Genomic DNA, 20,173 nt, shown 5'->3' on the forward strand with positions numbered 1-20,173 from the left:
ATTAATTAGAATTTAACTATTTTTTTTAAATTGAAGTGTATTCAGTTACAATGTGTCAATTTCTAGTGTACAACATAATGTTTCAGTCATATATATACATACATATATTCATTTTCATTATAGGTTACTACAAGATATTGAATATAATTCCCTATGCTATACAGAAGATACTGGTTTTTTATCTATTTTTATATATAGTAGTTAATATTTGCAAATCTCAAGCTCCCAATTTATTCCTTCCCACCTCCTTCCCCCCTCCCGCAACCATAGATTGTTTACTATGTCTGTAAGTCTGTTTCTGTTTGGTAGATGAGTTCGTTAGTGTCTTCTTTTTTCTTTTTTTAGATTCCACATATGAGTGATATCATATGGTATTTTTCTTTCTCTTTCTGGCTTATTTCACTTAGAATGATGATCTCCAGGTCCATCCATGTGGCCGCAAATGGCATTATTTTATTCTTTTTTATGGCTGAGTAGTATTCAATTGTATAAATATACCACAGCTTTTTTACCCAGTCATCCATTGATGGACATTTAGGTTGTTTCCATGTCTTGGCTATTGTATATAGTGCTGCTGTGAACACTGGGGTGCACGCATTTTTTGAATTAGAGTTCCCTCTGGACATATGCCCAGGAGTGGGATTGCTGGATCATATAGTAAGTCTAGTTTTAGTTTTTTGTAACTCTGCTGATTTTTGTTTTTGTTTCATATCCACAGAAACTAGAAGAGTTGGGTTAATTTAGTACCCTTTTTCGAAAGGTTGCCCATATCTCCAGTACATGGTCTGAGCTACTAATTAAAGGAGAGATTGTCTGAGTGGGGGAAATTTGAATCCTTTCCCTATGGATTTTCTGGAGACAGACTTTGTATTTATTGGCTATTGTCTTAGATTTTTGCATTAATTAATTGGGATGTCAATGTTAATTACTAATAAACACCAAAGTATGGGGCCTCAACAGTCTCTTCTGAGTGACATCCAGGCTGAAGTTCATGCATTGGTAGAACTCTACTTTTAACCATTAATTATTATACATTAGCCTAATTCCTTCTTTTAGATGAAATATTATGGGTGCCTATTGTTTCCAGAACCTCCTGTCAAGTATTGCCCAGGATAGCTCAAAGAGATCACAGCAAAATAGAAATCTGACAAAAACCAAATAAGCTCTTAAAAATCTACCTGAGACCATTCCTCAAACATTTATAATTCCCTACTAGGTGTTAAAAGTGAGAACTGTTACCTTACTAGTTAATAATGGATTTTGATTTTTCAGTTGTTTTATTAGCTTTGATTCTGTTGGTACAAAAAGGCATTTCTGATGAAGCAGAGCATCTTATCTTTTGAGTTCTACTTTATATCTCTGTGCCTTTATCCACCTTTTTGTTTTTTCTTGGCATGCCCTCTCCCCTTATTTCCTTTTCCACCTCACTGGCTTCACTCTCTCAGTCTTCTTGCTAGTTCCTCATCTCTGAATTTTTAATGTCAGAAGCCATTTGGGACTGGGACATGTCCTTGGAGATCTCATCCAGTCTCATGACTTTAAACACCATCAATCTCTAATGACTCCTCAACTTATATCTCCAGCTTGGACTCTTTCTAACTTCAGACAACTATTTAATGCTCTATTCAACACCTCCACTTGGGTGTCTAATAGGCATCTCATACGTAACAGGTCCAAAGCTGAGCTTCTGTCCTTGCCCCACAAACCTGCTCCTCCTAATGCCTTTCTCAGCTCAGTGAATTGCATTTCTGTCCTTCTAGTTACATAGGCCACCACTTGGGAGTCATCCTTGAATATTCGCTCTGACATCCCAGTCTCATCTATCAATCAATCCTGTTGGCTCTTCCTTCAAATTATTATCTTGGACCCAACCTCTCATCCCTCAAACTCATCGTCTGGATATCTGTAATATCCTCTCTACCAGTCTCCATGTGTCTACCCTTTCATGTCTCCTCTTACTCCAGCCCATATTCAACACAGCAGTCAAAGAGATCCTTTAAAAATGTATGACAGCTCTCTTCTGCATTCAAAAACATGCGATGGCATCCCATTTTCCAAAGAGTGAGAGCCAAAATCTTTATGGAGGATCTGCCTCTCTCCATTTCCCTCATGGTCATAGTCATACTTGATCCTTGCTGGTCCTCACATCTGTGAGGATGCTCTTTGCCTCAGTGTTTACAACAATTTTCCCTTGGATAGCCACAAGATTTGCTCTATCATCTCCTTCAGACTTTGGCTCAAATACCGCCTTTCTGCTCCTCTTCAACCATTCTATTTTAAATTGAACCTTCATCTCAGCACTTTCTGCCTCTCTTCTTTGCAGTTTTTCTCCATAGGACTTGTTACTGACTGACTTACCATTATTTTTACTTATTTTGCTTATTGTCTTTTCCCACTGAAATGTAAATTTCATAAGAGCAGGACTTTTTCCTTTATTCAATTCTGTATCTTCAGTGCCTAGGACAATGCCTGCCACATAGCAGGCACTTTAAATTTGTTTAAAGAGTAAATAATTGGCTGATTTCTTTCTTATTCTTCAAGACTCCTATCCCCCAAGACTTCCCTCCCTCCGCACTCCTTCAGTTTGGACTAATATCGCTCTGTACTTTCGGTTCCCATCACATACTATATTTATCTTGATCATAGTACTTCCCAGAGGCTTTTTAAAAATTCACCTTTGTATTCCCTAGGGCTTAGCACCATTCCTCGTACACAGAAAATGCTTAGTAAATGTTAAAATGAACTCTTTACAACATTCATACCAAATGTTGGGGCTGTGGGAAGAAGTTAAATAGGCATGAGTGAGGGGCTTGTCAGCTTCTTCTTTTTTTATACGAAATTCCTTCCTCTTTTAAAGAAACGCAGATTTGATTCCACCCCCACCCCTGGAGTGCCAATAATTGAATATAATTGTCAAAAAACCTTTTTTTTTTTTGAACAAATGCTATTTTATAGCTTTCAAATCCTTTTGGAAGAAAATACTGCAATTTTTAGAGATGTTACTTGCTGGATCAGTAGCATCAAACAAAAAGTTTTACCTAAACCTAGAATCACAACTCACATACTGTATGTCTAGTTTCTCCTTCTAACTTCTTTTTGACTCCAACTATTTACCTCAACTTTACTTCCATTGTAAATCCCTGAGAGTTTTCAAATTACACCATAGTTGCTAGCTATTAAATACCTATATGTAGGCAGGCATGTCTCTGCATCAGAATTTTTGATTATCAGATTTTTTTTTTTTTAGCAGTTTTAGGTTCACAGCAAAACTGCACAGAAGTATGGAGATTTCCCATGTGCCCCCTATCCTCACATATGCATAGCTTCCCCATCAAAATGATAGTTTTTGATTAAAAGGAATCCTCAAGATATTAGACAAACAGCAGACCTGTAAAAGGTGGAAAACAGAATAGAAACATTACATTAATATTCAGGTGAGGAAAAAACTCAGCCTGAACTAAAAATAAAAACAGATTTGATGACTGAACTATTATGCTGTACATAGAAATTGACACAACATTGTAAACTGACTATACTTCGATAAAAAAACCAAACAAAAACAGATTTGAGCTGGCAAGAGGATGTATATTTCAAGAGATAATAATAGAATTGAAGAACTGGAAAAAGCCTGATTGAATTTAAACCTCTCATCTACTAAAAGAAGAAATCACAGTCAAAGGTACATTTGACATTTCTCAGATACCATATTAGAATGATAAGCTGGACTTTGGATGACTTGACAAAGCTATTTAGAGCCTAGAAACTGAAGGAAGGTATATCCTATCTGTTCAGAGCTGGATTCTGTATTATTCTATGTTTTAATTGCTGATTAGAGTTCAATAATGTGCTTATTCTTGTCGTTTCTATTTTGCTGGAAAAGACTGGCCTCAGAGAGCAATGGAGTGGCCACAGTAGAAGGAATAAGAGATCAGAAGAGGACTACAAAGAAGCTGCTTGATTTTTCAGGAGCTCACAAGGAAAAGCACTCCTAGTTGTACTGTCCCTAAGACCCATTCCCTAACATTTTTGAACTATTAATTTAAAAGAGACACAAATATAACTTCATTGCAGGTGGGGTGAAGGAGGGCAATAAAGAGTAAATGTTTACTCACAGGCTTAGTGGGTAGTATATATAAATTGCTTGCCAAGCATGGATTGTGGTTAGACAGAAGAAAACTTCTAAAGTAGGTTTAATTAAAGGCCCTCACTCTGAATGTGTTACTTCTTTCCCCTTTTTAGTTTTAGCTTAGGTATGTTGTGTGACAGAGGCTCTTAGGAGATGGGCCCTGTTGAAATTTTGCTAATTTTAGCCGCTTTTTTAAGAACAATAAATGGAAAGGAGAAACATATCTAATTGCTGATTAGAGAATGACACCTCTTTGGTCATTCTTCAATATTTTCTCCAGGTTTAAAATGCAAATGAATTTCATATTTAGAAGAGCAGAGATTCAATTCCTTGTTGGTAGGATTTTTAACAGGTAAAGGATAATAACAAAAATTAGCTTAAATTGTTAGCAAAGGTGAGGGGAAACTGGCTTTCTCAGATAATCTTGATTAGAATGTAAATTGATCCAACTTTTTAGGCAGGCAATTTGGCAATATCTGTTAAAACTTAAAAGGTGCATACTCTCAGATTCTGCAATCCCGCTTCTGGAAATTCCATCTACAGATACACTCATATATATATAAAGAAGGATATATGTACTAGGATGTTTACTGCAACAGTGTAATTTGAAACACTAGAAACAATCTCATGTCCTCAATAGGTAATTGATTAATTATACAATACACAAAACTGGCATATTGTGCATCTGTTAAAAAGAATAAGATCTACATGCTGACATGAAAAGCAGTTTGGAAAAAAAAAAAAAAAGAGAAAAGCAGTTTGGAATATACCATCCAGTGAAAAGAGAAACTGCAAATCAGTAATATAGACTATGAAAAATATGTGTAGAAATAAAGGGAGTAGAGATGCATACCTTATATTCATGACAGATACAGTGGGTGTAGTCACAGAAAACTGGAAAGATACATACTTCTAGGGAACGAGAGTGGATGAAGCAAGAAGTGTGACTTTTTGCTTTATATACACTTTTGTACTGATGAAAAAAACTTTTTACAGTGGCTAGTACTATTTTCATTAAAAAATAGCTTAATGTGCTTTAAATAAAAATATAATACAAGTGACCAAACCTCATATTGTGTCAACATAAGGTAACAAGTCCCTATTTCTGGAAAAGCATTTCTTTTATTATATAGTCATACTTCATGCACAGTTGGCCTCACTTTGTGGTAATCAAGTTATACACGTCAGGTGCTCTTCCACCCCTTCTTTATTGTATTGACCTCCCTTTCTATGACCTAAGCTTCTTTGGCAAGTACTAATATAACTCTATCCTATTCCTATGTCATTTCTCTGGGACTATAAACTGAGGAACACTGTTATTTAGATTGCCCAATTGGAAGCAGAAATTACATACCAATCTCCCATGCTTTAAATCTTTGAATGAACCACTCTTTCACAGGTGTGTAATTATAGTTAAAACAATGGTTCCCCAAGTACAACCTAATGCTTAAAGTAGGGTGGCTGGCCAACTCTTCAGTGGATTAAGTGAAATATAATGAAACTGAATAAACTAAATGGTTAATAGAATTCCTTTAAGCATGACAGGTAGACTTTAGATTTTCTACATCATCAAACTTAAGTACTGTATCAATTTTAAGTTATGGGGGATGTTTAACATATGACTGCCTGATAACTGTGTAATACAAACCAAAAGGCAAGTTTTAATCCCAGCTTAACATTTAAAATTCCCATTAGACATAACTATTTGCTTCACTGCCTTCAATAATATGCTTAATTTAACTCAGACAAGGAAGAAATAGTATTTCCTACTCTCCTATCTCAACCCATAAATTCTGAGAAGTATTTAATCCATGGTAAACTCTGTGACAGGGTGAAATCTTTTATGGCCATATGGGAAGCAGGGCCTGAAACCAAGGAGGAAATTTTAGAAGTTTCTGTGTATTAGTACTGCTCTAAATCTTTCATTATACAGTTTATATTCTATTCTTTCCTGAGTATTTTGTAATAATTTACTATTTCATGAGATTGATTAATTCCAATCCAATCCTACCTTTCAAGTAGGGAAAGTACTACAAAGATAAAACAATTTACTTCCAATTCTACTGTAAATCAGATGGGTAGATAAATCACTCAGTTCTGTTCTTTGTACAAGTCACCTGTAGGTACTGAATGATTTAGGACAGTAATAATGCCAAGGTATCTTGCAATTAAACTCTTGAGGGTCTTCTCTCCCACAGCTGAGCCTTTTTTTTAAGATTCACTTCCCATTAATTAGGATAATCTAACTGCAGGCTGAAGATGACTGAATTGTTTTGTCCAGAGACTTATGTCTATGTTGAATTAATCACCTGGAAATTAAAGGCTTTGAAGTACATTCCCAACCCCCTTACTCATGGCCTTTTAGTAATGAAACTAATCTGAGGTCTTAAAATTAACTACCTCACAGTGAACTGGAAAGGGCAGCAAAGTGACTAATGCCACGCTGCTGATCTGGTCTGCCAGGAAAGATAAGTAGAGAAAGAGTTATTACCTTCTCTCTCTAGCAGGGCATATTATAACCTGTCGGCTTTAGGAAGTAAAATCCTTTTGCTGGCACTGAATTAGCTCAGTGGCACCTTGAGTCTTATCTAATCCAAATGGTTATTTTTCAAACAAATGGACGTGTTTCCTTATCCAGAAGCTTTATGCTGTGACTTTCAGTCTTTCAGGGTGAAGATTAAGAAAAGCAAACTGAACAGAGTGAAAAGCAAGAAATTGAACAGCAGACATATTTTATTTATTATCTGTCCGTTGTGGACACCTGGGTTGCTTCTACCTTTTGGCTATTGTGAATAATAATGCTCTATAAACACTGGCCTATACATATCCATTCATGTCCGTGCTTTTAATTCCTTTGGGTATTTACTCACAAGTGGTATTGCTGCATCATATAGTAAATGTGGGAAATTCTGATATTGTGCTGCAACATGGATAAAACTTGAGGACATTATGCTAAGTGAAATAAGCCAGCCACAAAAGGAGAAACTGTATAGAAATACTCTTGAGCTATTTAAAAATGGTTAGAATGGCCAATTGTTTATTTTATCACAACTTAAAAAAAAGTAAGGAACTACGGTATCGGTCTTGTAACCCTCACATTTCGGGTGAGGAGCAACCTTTGGAGGTAATCAAGCTACGTCTTTGCAGAGCAGCTTCCAGACTGTCCAAGAGGCAGGCTCAGAGGCGGAGATGTGCCCATGGGCAGTTGGGTCTGCGCATGTGAAAGGAAATCTACAGTCTACTGGCGCGGAGGAAACGGGGTAACGTGCAAAGGAAGACACTCTAAACTCTATCACCGGATTCACTTTCCTTAAGAATCTCCCCACTAGCATTAAGAATACGCTCATCAAAAGAAATCCTTGAGACTATCCTTTCCTTTCACAACTCCCTCCCACTCAAATATGCCCTTAACGATAGGAATGCCTCGACTGCCTGCTCTTTTCCCTCACGAACCGCACCCCTCGGACCCTGGCTCCCTAAGATTCCATTTCTCTTTCAAGATGGGTTGGGACCACGGCCAGACCAACTGTCAAGGGCTCCCGCCCCGCCCGGAGAGCGCCAGAACCCCTGGGCGGGAGGGACGGCCTCGGGCGCCCCGGAAGTCGCTGTCCCCAGGAGGGCGGAGGCGCCTAGGCTTCGCGGCCCCGGATTGGCGGGAAGCTGGGGATGATGTATTACGCTCGAGGTCTAGCCCCGCCCCTACGCCCCTGCGCGCGGCGAGCGTGGGGCGGGGCGGTGTGGGTGGCCCCGGGCGGCCATTACCCGGAACAATCCCCGGCCTCGGGTCAGGTGACCCTTGGCGGGGCAGACAGGAGGGAGGGGGAGGGAAGAAGGCGTGAGGAGGGAAGGGAGGGGAGGAGGAGAGAGAAGGGCGGAGTAAGAGGGAGGGGAAGGGGGCGGAGTGGGAGCGGGTCACGTGATTCGGCATGGAGGCGGTGGCGGTGGCCGGGAGGAGCCGCCGGGGCAGAAGCCGCACTTGTTAGTGTGGGGGGAGGAGGGGGCCGGGGGACGCCGACACCGTCACCCAGGGACGCCGAGGAGAAGGCGGGAGGGGGGTGGGGGCGAGAGTGGGCTCCAACCCCCGGCCGAGGGGATGAGGGGAGCATGGGCGCCAAGGAGTCACGGATCGGATTCCTCAGCTACGAGGAGGCGCTGAGGAGAGGTGAGGGGGGAGGGGTCTGGGCGAGCTGCCGGGGAGGCCGGCTACGGGCTGCCCAGAGGGTGGGTGACCGGGGGAGGGGAGGGGAGCTGGAGGGCGTGGGGCGCCTGAGGCGGAAGGGAAAGGAGGCCAGCGATGGGGATACTGTGGAGGAGAAGGGTCGGGTGGGAGCAGTGTTTGGGGACTGGGACCTTTTGAAAGGGGGGGAAGCTTTCCCAGGGAGATGGGTGTCAGGCGCCGGCACGGCACTGCCTGTGCTTTCTGGTGGCGTTGTTGTCCTGGATGTGTCCAGGGAAGTCCTCCTCTCCCCCTTTTCTTGGGTGGCACCAGCCCTTCCAGGCCCCCTCATCCTTTACTGCCATTTTTTCCTATCACTCCTTCACAACCCCCCCCCCCTCCGCCGCCCCAGCGACATCCTAACCTCGCACCTCGCCCTGGCTGGAAGGGAGAGGGGAGGCGGCTGCAAAGCCCTCTCTTTGCTGGTAGAAACCCCTTCCGATTGTGGAGTCTCTGCCTTTCCCGAGGGCCTTTGCCAGTCTCGTGGGGCTATCACCACCCACTCACCCTTTGAGCGGCTGACTGATAAGAACGACCTGAAATTGAGTTATGTTTGAGATGAGATGAGACTGGACAGCTGGTGTTGCCACAAGACCTCATCTTCGGTCTCATCTCTTCAGACGTTGGTCAGAGCCTTTCATTGCACTTGATCCACAGTTCTCACCCCCTCCCTCGCCATAAAATGGCTTTCGGAAATCCAGCATTCTGATATTGTGTTATAGCTCCCTTTAGAGACCGGCCTTGCTGGCAGTCCTAGCCAGCTGCTTATTGGCTCTGATGCACAGTATGTTAACAGCCCCAACCCCCTACCACTTACTCCAATACCGCTGTCCATGATCACTAAAGCACACGCTAACTGGAAGTGTCTGTTGCACAGTTTATGGCCGGAATGTGGCTTAATTTTTCATGACTGGGATTTGAGTGTGTGTTTGTGTGTGTCTGTCTGTCTGTGTCTAGGTGTACTTATATTTCTTTTCGGCATTTAATGGCTTTTCTTCGTAAGAAGTGGAAAACATTAAGCAGCTTAGGTGCTAGGCGTTATTGTTGACAGGTTTCTAAGTTAAGAAACCAGCCATTATCCAGGTGATGGTATTAGTAACTAAGGATATAAAATAAAAAATTAATTGCAAGACAGGCATTCAAAATGAGTTTAGTAGTGAACTCTTGTTCATATGTAGGGAGGAAAGGGATAAGTTCAGTGGACCATCACCTGAAAATAGATACAGTATTTAGATGTATTTTTGTGGACTGACCAGAATAGCAAAAATATGCTTTTTAGGTCTTTCTTTTTTTTTTTTTCCTGTGGAACAGTATACTGATTGTTTTTATGGACAATCTCACTTGAACTTTTTTCCTTGCTTCAAAATGAGAAATATTCCAAATTCTTGATGTGTTTCCAGCTCTAGTAGGCCAGTCATTTCCGGGATGCTGTTGAGCCTGACAGGTCTGGCCTCAATTAGGCAATGGCTTACATGGCAAGAAAGAGGAGATCAGTCAAACTGATTTACAGCTTCAGGGTTCACAGGTGTTTAGTTTCTAAAGTTTGAGAGGGTGATATAGCCGGCATTAAGGAATTCTGAAATGAAACTTTTATCCAACTCTAGCCTGCTTTGTCTCGTATCAAACAGATTCTGCGTTTGTAAATATAAAGGAAATTAACAGTTAGTGTCTTTTAAACTGATTAGGTGACTTGACTGAAGATCTTTGTTCAATTTGTTAGGAAATGTCTGCTTGTTGAATTTTCAAATATATTTGAAGAGGTAGCAAAATATTTATTAAAACCTTATTTAGCTGTTGTTTGAATTTATGTTTTATCAGTTTTGCTGCAGAAGAAAATCAAGGCAAGATAGATAAGCAAGTTGATAAAATAGCTTTTTAAAATGTAAACCAGGAGCTTTTTTTTTTTTAAAGTGGGCAATTCTTTTGAACATGGTACTATTTAGTAGATGTCAGAGTTTAATATAGAATTTCTTTTAGTAAGTTTATAAAAAGAATTTATAAAGCTTTTGATAGAGCTAACAAGTGGTTTGAGAACTTTTTGGAGGGGGGAACATGAATAATCTAAATAGACACCAAAACTTCCATCTGTTACTCTTACCTGCCTGCTTGTTTTGTATAAGGTGAATGGGGAGTGGGAGAGAATTGGCCAAATACACAATGCATATTATATTAGTCATTGTACAAGTAAAAAACAAGCTTGATAAACTACTGAAATACCTACCCCCTTGGATTTACTTAAAATTATTGAGCACAAAATAATGCCTAACCATAATTAGGTAGTATTAAAAAAAAAAAGTCAAGCATACATTACTGCCTACAAACGTAGAATTACAGCAGTTTATCTTGCAAAATGGGGCCTTGGAAATGCAGTGTTAATGACAGATAACACTGGACCTGAGTGAGAGGGTAGTCTAAGTGACTTCCCATCTACATTCAGATGCTCTAGAAATTAGAAAGATTGGTTTTGCTAGACTGTATGTCGGTTATACAAGCATAAATAGTTTCCTTAAAATACACCCTGACATTTTTTTAAGGGAGGTACACGTACACACACACACACACACACACACACACACACACTCTATCTTAAATACCTTGAGTAGAACACAAGCCTTGCTTGACTCTGGTTTAGATTGCATGTATTTTCTAAAGTATACCTACCTACTGTACTTCATGGGTACTGACAATTTTAGCAGCTAAGGTCTTTAAGTTTTTACTTCATTTCTTTGTTGCATCTAAGTTTGTGGCTTGTGTATTCCTAGCAATGTATTCTAAATGCTTGGAACATAGCATTAAAAAAACATTGAATGAAAGGAGTTGTAGTTTAGAGAATTTCAGAACTCTCAAGAAACCTTAAAAATCTTCTCCAGTTCTTTAATTCTTTCCTCCTGCTCCTCTCTTCCTTTCTTGCAGCATTCTGGATACAGAATTATAAGGCATTTGTGGGTTTTTTTTTTTTTGTTTTTTTTGTTTTTTTTAGTAAGAATTGGCTGAGTTAAAATTGTCCTTAGCTTTTAAATTGTAGTAGTAAAATACAGTGGGTAAATTTATTCTAATCCCCTTTTTTTTTTCTAGTAGAGTTTGGCACTTATGTTAGACTAAATATCTGAGTGATGTCAAAAAGTTATGTTGTGGATTCACACTTTAGAGTGTCTCTTTGCTCATACATTCAGCAAATTTTTACTGAGTACTAGCTATGACTTAGACATTGAAGGAAGAAAGATGAATGACTTTTTATAGATGGGAATAAAATATAAGAACTTCTGTTTAAAGTTCTATTTTGTGTATGTTTGATAGTGGACATAACATTTTTAAAATAGAATATATGTGCATAATTTATAAGTGATTAACATTGTATATTAAGTGCTACAGTCCTATAGAAGGAAATACTATAGGAATGCAGTGTGTTTGTACTTGGTGGCCTGGAAGTGCCCTACCACTGTACTCATTTCACAGCATGTGTTCAATAATTGTATGCTAAAGAATTTAATTTCCTAGTCACTTAAAGGTTGTATTTGCTTGTGGGATAATTAAGCATGTAATAGTTGAAGAGTCCAGTACTTTTCATTTTGCTTATCCACCAACTCTAAAATGCTCTAAAACATTGACCCTCCAACCAAGATTTTATTCTCCAAGTTTTATAGTATTACTATTATAATTTCATTAGCTTTATATTACCTATGATGTGGTGTTAACTAGTTTAGTATAACATTGTATAAGTGAAAATTGAATTTCACAGTTGATACCTTCTAGGATGCACTGTTCTCTCTTACGAAAGCACTAATTTGCCTTCATCTAAATTTGCTAAATTTACCAGTGAACTCAACTAGCATTAGTGTAGAATGGTAGGTTTGGGTCAAGCCTTTTGCCAGTATACCTAGCCAGCTGCTATTGTATGTAAAGGAGAAAAACAAGGCCGTTTTAAATGAGTCTGCTTATATGTAGTCACCTAAGAAGTTACAAAGGTGCTGTTCTTCATAATCTCCAGTTTGACACTCCATCTGGAGTGTCAGTGACAAAGAGGAGATAAATACACCAATGAACCCTGGGTTTGGGGGGGGATGAGCAGAATGAGGTGACATCACTTGATAGTTAATGGCCTCATTTACCAAACTGAACAGCTGTTGTTGTTGTTTTTTCTTGTTCATTGTTTGTCTTTGTGCTTGGCTAGTGAGATTTCAGAGTGACAGCATTCAGACAGATGTATAGGTCATTTAAAGTTGGGAATGTGGTGACCACCCAATAGCCAGGTGTTTTCTCAGGAGAAGGGGAAGATTTTCAGCACTTGATTTTATGATAGGCCACAGGAAAAGTTAGGAAAGTGGTTATTATTCTTGGTGTGACTGTAGAAAATCTGTTTTTGGAGCACTAGAGATTAATGCTGAGAGTTTAGATTAGAAGCTCCAGTGTTAAAACAGCTGCAGAGGTAGAGAGATTTTATTTATAAATTAAAAATTGGTGGTTTGATAGTGGTGCTGAGAGTGATACTGTATCCAGAAAGCATGGCTTCTCTTTTCAGGGCGTGTTTATACTTTTGCTTTTACCTTTTGGGCTTCATAATATTTGTGTTTAAATTGAGCCACGCACCTCCACCTCTTTCCATTTTTTCTAGTGATAACTCTTAGAGGTTAGAGGTGGATAGTTAATTACTGACATAAAAGCCTGATAAAACTAGCTTTATGGTATTTACTGTTATAGTCAGAGACCTATTTGTTAGAAGACCCATCTATTCAAAGATGAAGGCCTTCCCTTAACACCCACTTTTATTAGAGACTTCATATTCATTAACGTAAGGCTTGCTTCATTTTATGGAAATCCCAAGTACATCACTGGTGAACAAGGTTCAGGAAAATTGATGGTTATTGGAGTCCTTGATACTGGACTGCATTAAAGGCAAAAATATCCTAAACTAAGGTTTTACAGAGGAAGTTCTCCCTCTTCTCTTCCATTTCTGTGAAATTGGATTGTCTCAGCATCTTACCCCTTGAAGAAGAAAAACCTTATAAGTTTTGCTGTGGTTTCTTGCCTTTTCCTAATGACTTGTGAAAGAGTCTAGAGAGACTACATTATGAAAAAGAGCCTTCTATAAAGATAGGCCTCTCCTAGTCTTTCCCATGACAGTAAATGGCACCAGTATTCCAACACAACTGCTAAAGTCAAAAGTCCATAGACATCCTTAGTTCCTCTCTTTCACCATCTGACCTATCCTCTTATCCCCAGTTTGAGTCTGTCACCTAGTCCTGTTAGTTTGGTATCCAGTCCAGTCTGTTAACTTGTGCTCATCTTCACTGCCCCTACTCCAGCCATCATCTCTTGCTGAGATACCACTCAGTGGTTTTTTAGTTTCACACAGCAGCCTTTGTAATCTTAAAATTTAAATCGGATCCTGTCATTCCTGTCCTCTCAGTCTGTTTTTCTCTCAGCCTGGAAAGGCTGTTTACAAATTTTCACATGACTGGTCCATTCTTCATATCTGAAGTCTTAGCTCTGATTGCCTCAACTCGGCCTTCTGTTATCGTCTTACATGAGGATATTGCACTATTCTGCATAGTTCATAGTTTGTAATTACCATATTTGTTGTCAGGCATGATGCTGCATCCCCAGTGCCAAGATAGGTACGGTGACTGGTATACAGTAAATGCTCAGTAGGGATTGGATGGTGGAGTGAATATATAAATGATGGAGAGAAGATTTGGAGAACTGCATAAGGTTTGTAAGGGATTTAAGAATGGAGTGCTGACAGAGATTGAGTATATTGAGCAATATATCCATCTCAAAATTTCTTTTCCTTTTGTCAACTTTGAAAATCTTTGGAAAAAATTGCTAATTTTTTTTAACATGGATTTTTTAATTTAATTGAAGTGTAGTCGATTTACAATGTTAGTTTCAGGTGTACAGCAAAGCGATTCAGTTTGAATGATAGTTAAAAACATAGGAGCCTTAAATGTAATATTCAGTTGTGTCTGTTTAGTTAAAATATTTAAGTTGATACTTAAGGTAAGTTCTATATGGCAGTAAGTATTGTGTTTATGAGCACTAAAGAATGTCTTTTGGTAATATATAATATTTAATAATTTTGCTCATGATATGATTGATTTTTATACAGTGATCTTCATGTACTTTTCATCCATGGTGACAGTTACCATCCTATTGCCAAATGTGAGGTTAGAGTTGGTAACTTACATGCTTAAAGTATTGTTCAGAGTTCCTTTGGAAGCTGAGAATAAAATTCCCGTCAACATACAGAGCACTCTTACTGGTTCTAAAGAATCCAAATGATTTTAAACTAAATTTTATGAATAGCGCTTTTTTTGTCCAAGGTTCTTCTTCTCTTATACTCCATGGCTAATGCTTTTTTTCCTCTTAGTCTTTTAGTTTTAATTTTTGTGACAGTGATATATACACATAATTTAGAATCAGCTGATTCTGCAGGGCTTGTTATGAAAACAGTAGTGCTGTTATTCTCCCTTGACAGTGTTTCTCTAGCCAGTTTTCCTCTACCCATCAGCCAGTGCTTTTAACAGTTTAAATTTATTAATTTGATCTTTATGTTTTGAAGTAATATACTTAGATTGCTACTTTTTTTTCTATTTAAGGAGTATTTTTTGTGTCCCCACTAATTAAGGATGAGGACTTGGCTCTTTATTATTCTGCTCCCAGTCCCCAAAACACACACCTGTGCTCCTGTCCTCCCATTTCCTGATCTTGGTATAATTTAATTTTGATTAGATCAGTGTTCAGTGTTTCCGTAATCAGGTCTTTATAAATTCTGCTCATGGCTAAGCCATTTAATATACTAGGATTACTTTTCCTTTTCTGTACGCTTGACTTTCTCTTAAAGATTTCCTTTAATAATTGCCTTTTATTTTATTTGCTTAGGTTTCTAGTCACTGTAATTCAACCCCTAAAGTTCCCACCAAATGTTAAATCTACTCCATATGTTCATATATATCAGATGTTCACTCAGTTCGCCATATTGGAAAAAAAACTTCCTGGAACCTTCTGTCCACCTCCAGTCTGTACTTTTTGCCCTTGTGCTCAAAGTTTGCCATCCTGGGATCTTCCTTCACCATTATCCTGGAGATTTTCTTCGCTGTCCTTTGTTGGATCCTGTTCTCTATATCCCTGTTTCCTCTCTCTTGATTTACTCTTCCATTTTGGTGGAGCTCATTGCCTGGTAGCTTCTTGAAAAAGGGTGCATGGGAGGTAAAGTTTTGAGACCTTCATTCTTGAGCTGATGCTTTTTGCTTTAAAATAATTCTTATATCTGTACTCTTCAGTTTCCAAGAGGCTCTTTATGTTTTTACCAACTAATTATTCTGAAGTGCTTTTTAGTACTCCTTGTACTTGGTCTCCAGTCATGTGGGTCTTAATTTAAGCCTGAGGGCAGATTCATTGCAGCGATCAGTTAAAAGACTGGCATGAGAGGAAGACATTGCCCTAGAATGCAGTTTTCGTGATCACGGATCAGTAGACTCTAGAACTCCAGGAGGGTGGGGACATGTATGTCTCACTCACTGCTCTGTCTCTAGCACTTGCACAGTGCCTGTTACATATTAGCTACTCAATACATATTTGTTGAATGAGTGAATTGAATAAGCAACCTTTTCTAAAAACCAGATTAAATTTTTAGTGGAAACTTGTTTAAGGGTATGCGTGTGCTCAGGTGTGCGTGCCCAGAGGCTTAAAACTCATATTTACATATCTATAGTGTATATGTATTTAAATGCATCTTTTGCTGTTAAAAAATGGTTAATTGTACTAGGCATGCCATTATGTCATTTTTGGCTCTGCTGTAAAGTTGGTTTTGGAATCTATTGGTGAACAGCTGTGGTAGGAAGCTGTGGTGGATTTAGAATAGTTGTTTGATTAATAAATTTGTTTTAGAGATTCTTTAGTTTATGCAAGCATCTATAAATGAAATCTTTCACTGTGTGGAATTGTATAGATCAGAAGTTACGCATTTTGTTAGAGATGCTGACTTGAGAATACCTCTTTACAGTTGATTATAGAAGGACAAATTGCTTATTCTTTATAGGCTTAGAGGTGTGGTGAGAAGCAATTACCTAATGATGGAAGCATTTTATATTGTCACATCACTGGTACTATAGAGATTCAAATTGAAGTTGACAGAAGATTGCCAAGCAAATATATTTAAATAATGAAAATTAGGACATCAGCTGAATGAACACTTGGCAGGAAATAACATCTCATAGAAAAATGTTCCATTTTCAGTGGAGCTTATTTTTTATATTATTTCAATAGAGTCCAAAACTAAATGCGACTTCTTTTCCTACAGATCTGCTTATATATTGATGTCTTTGGTTTTTTAAAAAATTATTTCTAAGCCCTTTATTGCTTTGTATAACAAGTTTACAAATGATGACAGTCAGTAAATGTTTGCTAAGCAAATGAATGACTGCATTTTAAATAAATGAATGAAGACCATTAGCCTCTCTGGGATTCCATTTCTTCATCTGTAAAATGGATGTAATATCTTTTTGTGGCCTTCACAAAATTGCTGTGAAGATCAGATGAGATAATGGACTACTTGAAGTAGTTTAATACCCTGGAAAATCATTCAGCCTGTATATCTTCAGATATTTCTTTGTTGCATGTCTTTGTAATTCACCCACAAGCCCAAGCCAGAAACCTGGTCATCAGTTGAGACTTTTTCTTTTTTGCCTCTGTTCACATTTAATCAATCACAGTGTCCCTTTGGTGCTGCCTTCTTATTATCTCCTGTTTCTTCTCCATCTTTAAAGTCATTGCCTTAGAAAAGGCCTTCATCTGTCCCCTGGACTATTAGTCTCCTACCCCTCCAATCCATTATTTGTATTTGTACCAGAATAGTGTTTCTGAGATACACATCTGGTCACTTTACTCAAGTGCCTTTCAGTGGAAGATATCCACAGCTTATGGTTTGAAGTCAGTCTTTTTTGCATGTCAAGTCCTGGCAGTTTCTGTGATTTGGTCCCTGCCTGAATACTCTGTGCCTTTGAAAACACTGCCTCCTAGATCTTGGAATGCCCCCTTTCCCTTTATTACTTACATACAATAAAGTGCACAAAACTCACTGTATTGCTTGATGAAATTTTAGGTATGTACCCAAGTAACCACTATGCAAAACCAAGATAAAGAACATTTTCAGCATCCCAGTAGGCTGTCTCCTGTCCTCTCCCAGTTGGTACTGCCCCTCAGAGGTGACCGCTGTTTTGACTTCTATTACTATAGGTTAGTTTTGCCTATTTTTGAGTCTTGTATAAATAGAATTATCCAATATTTCTTTTCTTTTGTGCGTGGTGAACTCAGTTTTTTTAAAAAAAGTTGAGTCTGAACTCATTTTTAAGACCAAATCTGAAGCCTTTTCTCTATGAAGTAAATTCCTTAAAAGATTACTAATGTCTTGAAATTTGGGTCAGTGTATTTTTATTTCCAGAGGGTGACATAGAGGCTGGCATGAAGTACATGCTCATCAATGAACTGACATGCATCTTTCTCCCTGAACTATCCACCTCACTAGATCCTCATCCATCAAAACTACAAGTCCTCTTAGAAGCCTTCCCTGATATTGCTCCTCCCTTCTCTCTTGCTGTAATACACTTTTTTTGTAGTAGTTATTGCACTGAAATACAGCTGCTAGTTTAATTGGCTGTCTCTTCTCCTTAAATGCGTTCTGCAATCTTTGAGAATGAGAACTCTGTTGTCTAGAAGGTACCTGGTGGGGCTTATTAAAACGTTGACTGATTGAATGGGACAACTTAGTGCCCTTTGAATAAGGGAGAAGCTGACAAAATAAAGCTAATAATAATAATCTCACAAATTGTATTTTTACAGGATAAATTATGGTTGTTTCATGACATTTATGCAAATATTTAAGTGTACTGGGAATCTAAACATTTAAAATTTGGGTGAAAAAATGGCTTTAAGCTAAAATTATCTGAATCCTTGAAGGACTCAGAAAATGTGAAGGAAAACTGAAACACAGCCTTCTAGGCAAGGACTAATAGATTTCTGATTTGTGTTATAATTAGCACCGTTGAGTAAGTTTGAGTGCCCACTTTTTGATGAGCCTTGGTTTTACTGGTTCTAAGACACATTTCTCATAAATAGTAAATACTTACTGATATGAATAGGAAACAAGGGAAAGTCATGTCAAAAGTCCATGCAATTTTTGGGAACTTTTTTCATATAACTTTAACAGTGAGATGTATTCTCCTACTTAAAACTCTTTAACTTCTCCATAATAAGGACTATGTAGGCTAATTGGTTTGCTTTCCTCATTTCATGTTTGTCATTTGTCTAGGGTGACTTTTTCTCTGCTTTCATCTGTTCTAATAACTTGATATTGTACAAAGTGTTGGATAGGCAAGATGAGGCTAGAATATGAAGGGTTTGTTCTCATCTGATTCTACTTATCTTTCTAGACTTGTAGAATATGTCTAAATTTTACCTTCTTCTCTGGAACATTCCTGGACTATCCAGCACTTACCTCCTTTGAATTCCTGTGACTCTTAATTTGTATCATGGGGTTTTAATATTTTTACATAAATATGGTATTGTTTTATGTGTTTTAATTTAATCTCTCCACTAGATTGCAGATTTCTTGAGGAGGAATCTTTAAAAAAAAAACATTTTGCACTGTTTTAAGCACAAATAGGTATTTAGCATTTGTTTGTTGACCAAGAGAATCAGATGGTTACAGTCACTGGTGTCTTTATATGATGTATTGCTTTTTAAAGTCAATGGGTACTTCTTATTTAGTTTTGTTTTAAGATATACAGTTGGCCCTATGTATTCCGTGGGTTTCACATCTGTAGATAAGGTGGGCCGACTGTATTCATTGTATTGCACCATTTAATAAAAGGGACTTGAGCATCTGTGGATTTCGGTATCTATGGGGGCTTCTGGAACCAAGTCCCCGCAGGTACGGAGGGATGACGATACCTTTTAAATTTTATTTCCATGTCTTCATTTGAATGTTTAAATGACATGTGGCTCATATCGCAAACTCCTAATTTGCAAGTTTATAGGAATGTGACTGAAGATTACAATTAATAGGTCCAAGAGAACTGCACTGCATGGCAGTTTTACATGTGTTAGAAGAATTTATTAGAAGATAGACAATTGTAAGTTGCACTGGAATTTAGAAGATTTTTGCTCATCATCTATATTTCTGTCAGTTTGAAGGTTTGAAGATGCACCGAGGACCTATACTTTTCACCAGTGCCTTTTTCGATCCTGGCAGTGAAAAGCTAAGTGAAAGGGTAGACTTTTCTGTTTACCTTAGTATTCTGGGTCCCTATACTTGAATAATAGATGTTTATGGATTTCCCTATCCAAGTGAAAACATTACAAGTGGATTTTTCAGCCTTTCCAAATTTTCTCATTTATTAAGTCCTTCACAATTATTTCCTAATAGTTAGAAAAAAACTTTTTTTTTTAACTTACGCCATAGCTAATTTGACATTTGCATTTCTGTACAACCCTTTCTAAAAACTGTGTGTTTATTTCTAATATTAACAAATAAAATATACTTTTCTCATACATATGAGAGGGAAAGAAAAATTGCACTAAATTATGACATCTGATTGTAATAGGAATATAGCTTTATGATCAGTATTGTATTTTCAACTGTATGTCTTAGCATTGTTGTAAGGTACTTCTGAAATATTTTGTGTAAATTTTTGTCTGACCTTCACAGACTCAGGTATTACATAATTTTGTTTTTTTTCCCCGGCTTCAGTAATTTATTATTACTATGGTATCTATATAGTATATGAAATTTACTCTTTGAACCATTTGAAAAGTAATTAATTGGCATTAAGTAC

At 38.0% G+C, this 20,173-nt stretch overlaps 1 protein-coding gene across 2 annotated transcripts in view; it reads left to right on the forward strand.

The window, feature by feature from the left end:
* The first annotated feature begins 8,069 nt into the window (after positions 1 to 8,069).
* Positions 8,070 to 20,173, forward strand: part of USP32 (ubiquitin specific peptidase 32) — a 168,983-nt gene continuing 156,879 nt past the window's right edge. The window contains exon 1 of one of the 2 annotated variants that reach the window (XM_006213310.3): positions 8,070 to 8,288. In XM_006213310.3, coding sequence (XP_006213372.1) covers positions 8,231 to 8,288 — 58 coding nt within the window. In that variant the 5' untranslated portion in view covers positions 8,070 to 8,230. The remainder of the gene's footprint in view (positions 8,289 to 20,173) is intronic. The other variant, XM_015247173.3, reaches the window with a different exon arrangement.

This window comes from Vicugna pacos, chromosome 16, assembly GCF_048564905.1.
Source record: "Vicugna pacos chromosome 16, VicPac4, whole genome shotgun sequence".
NCBI lineage: Eukaryota > Metazoa > Chordata > Mammalia > Artiodactyla > Camelidae > Vicugna > Vicugna pacos.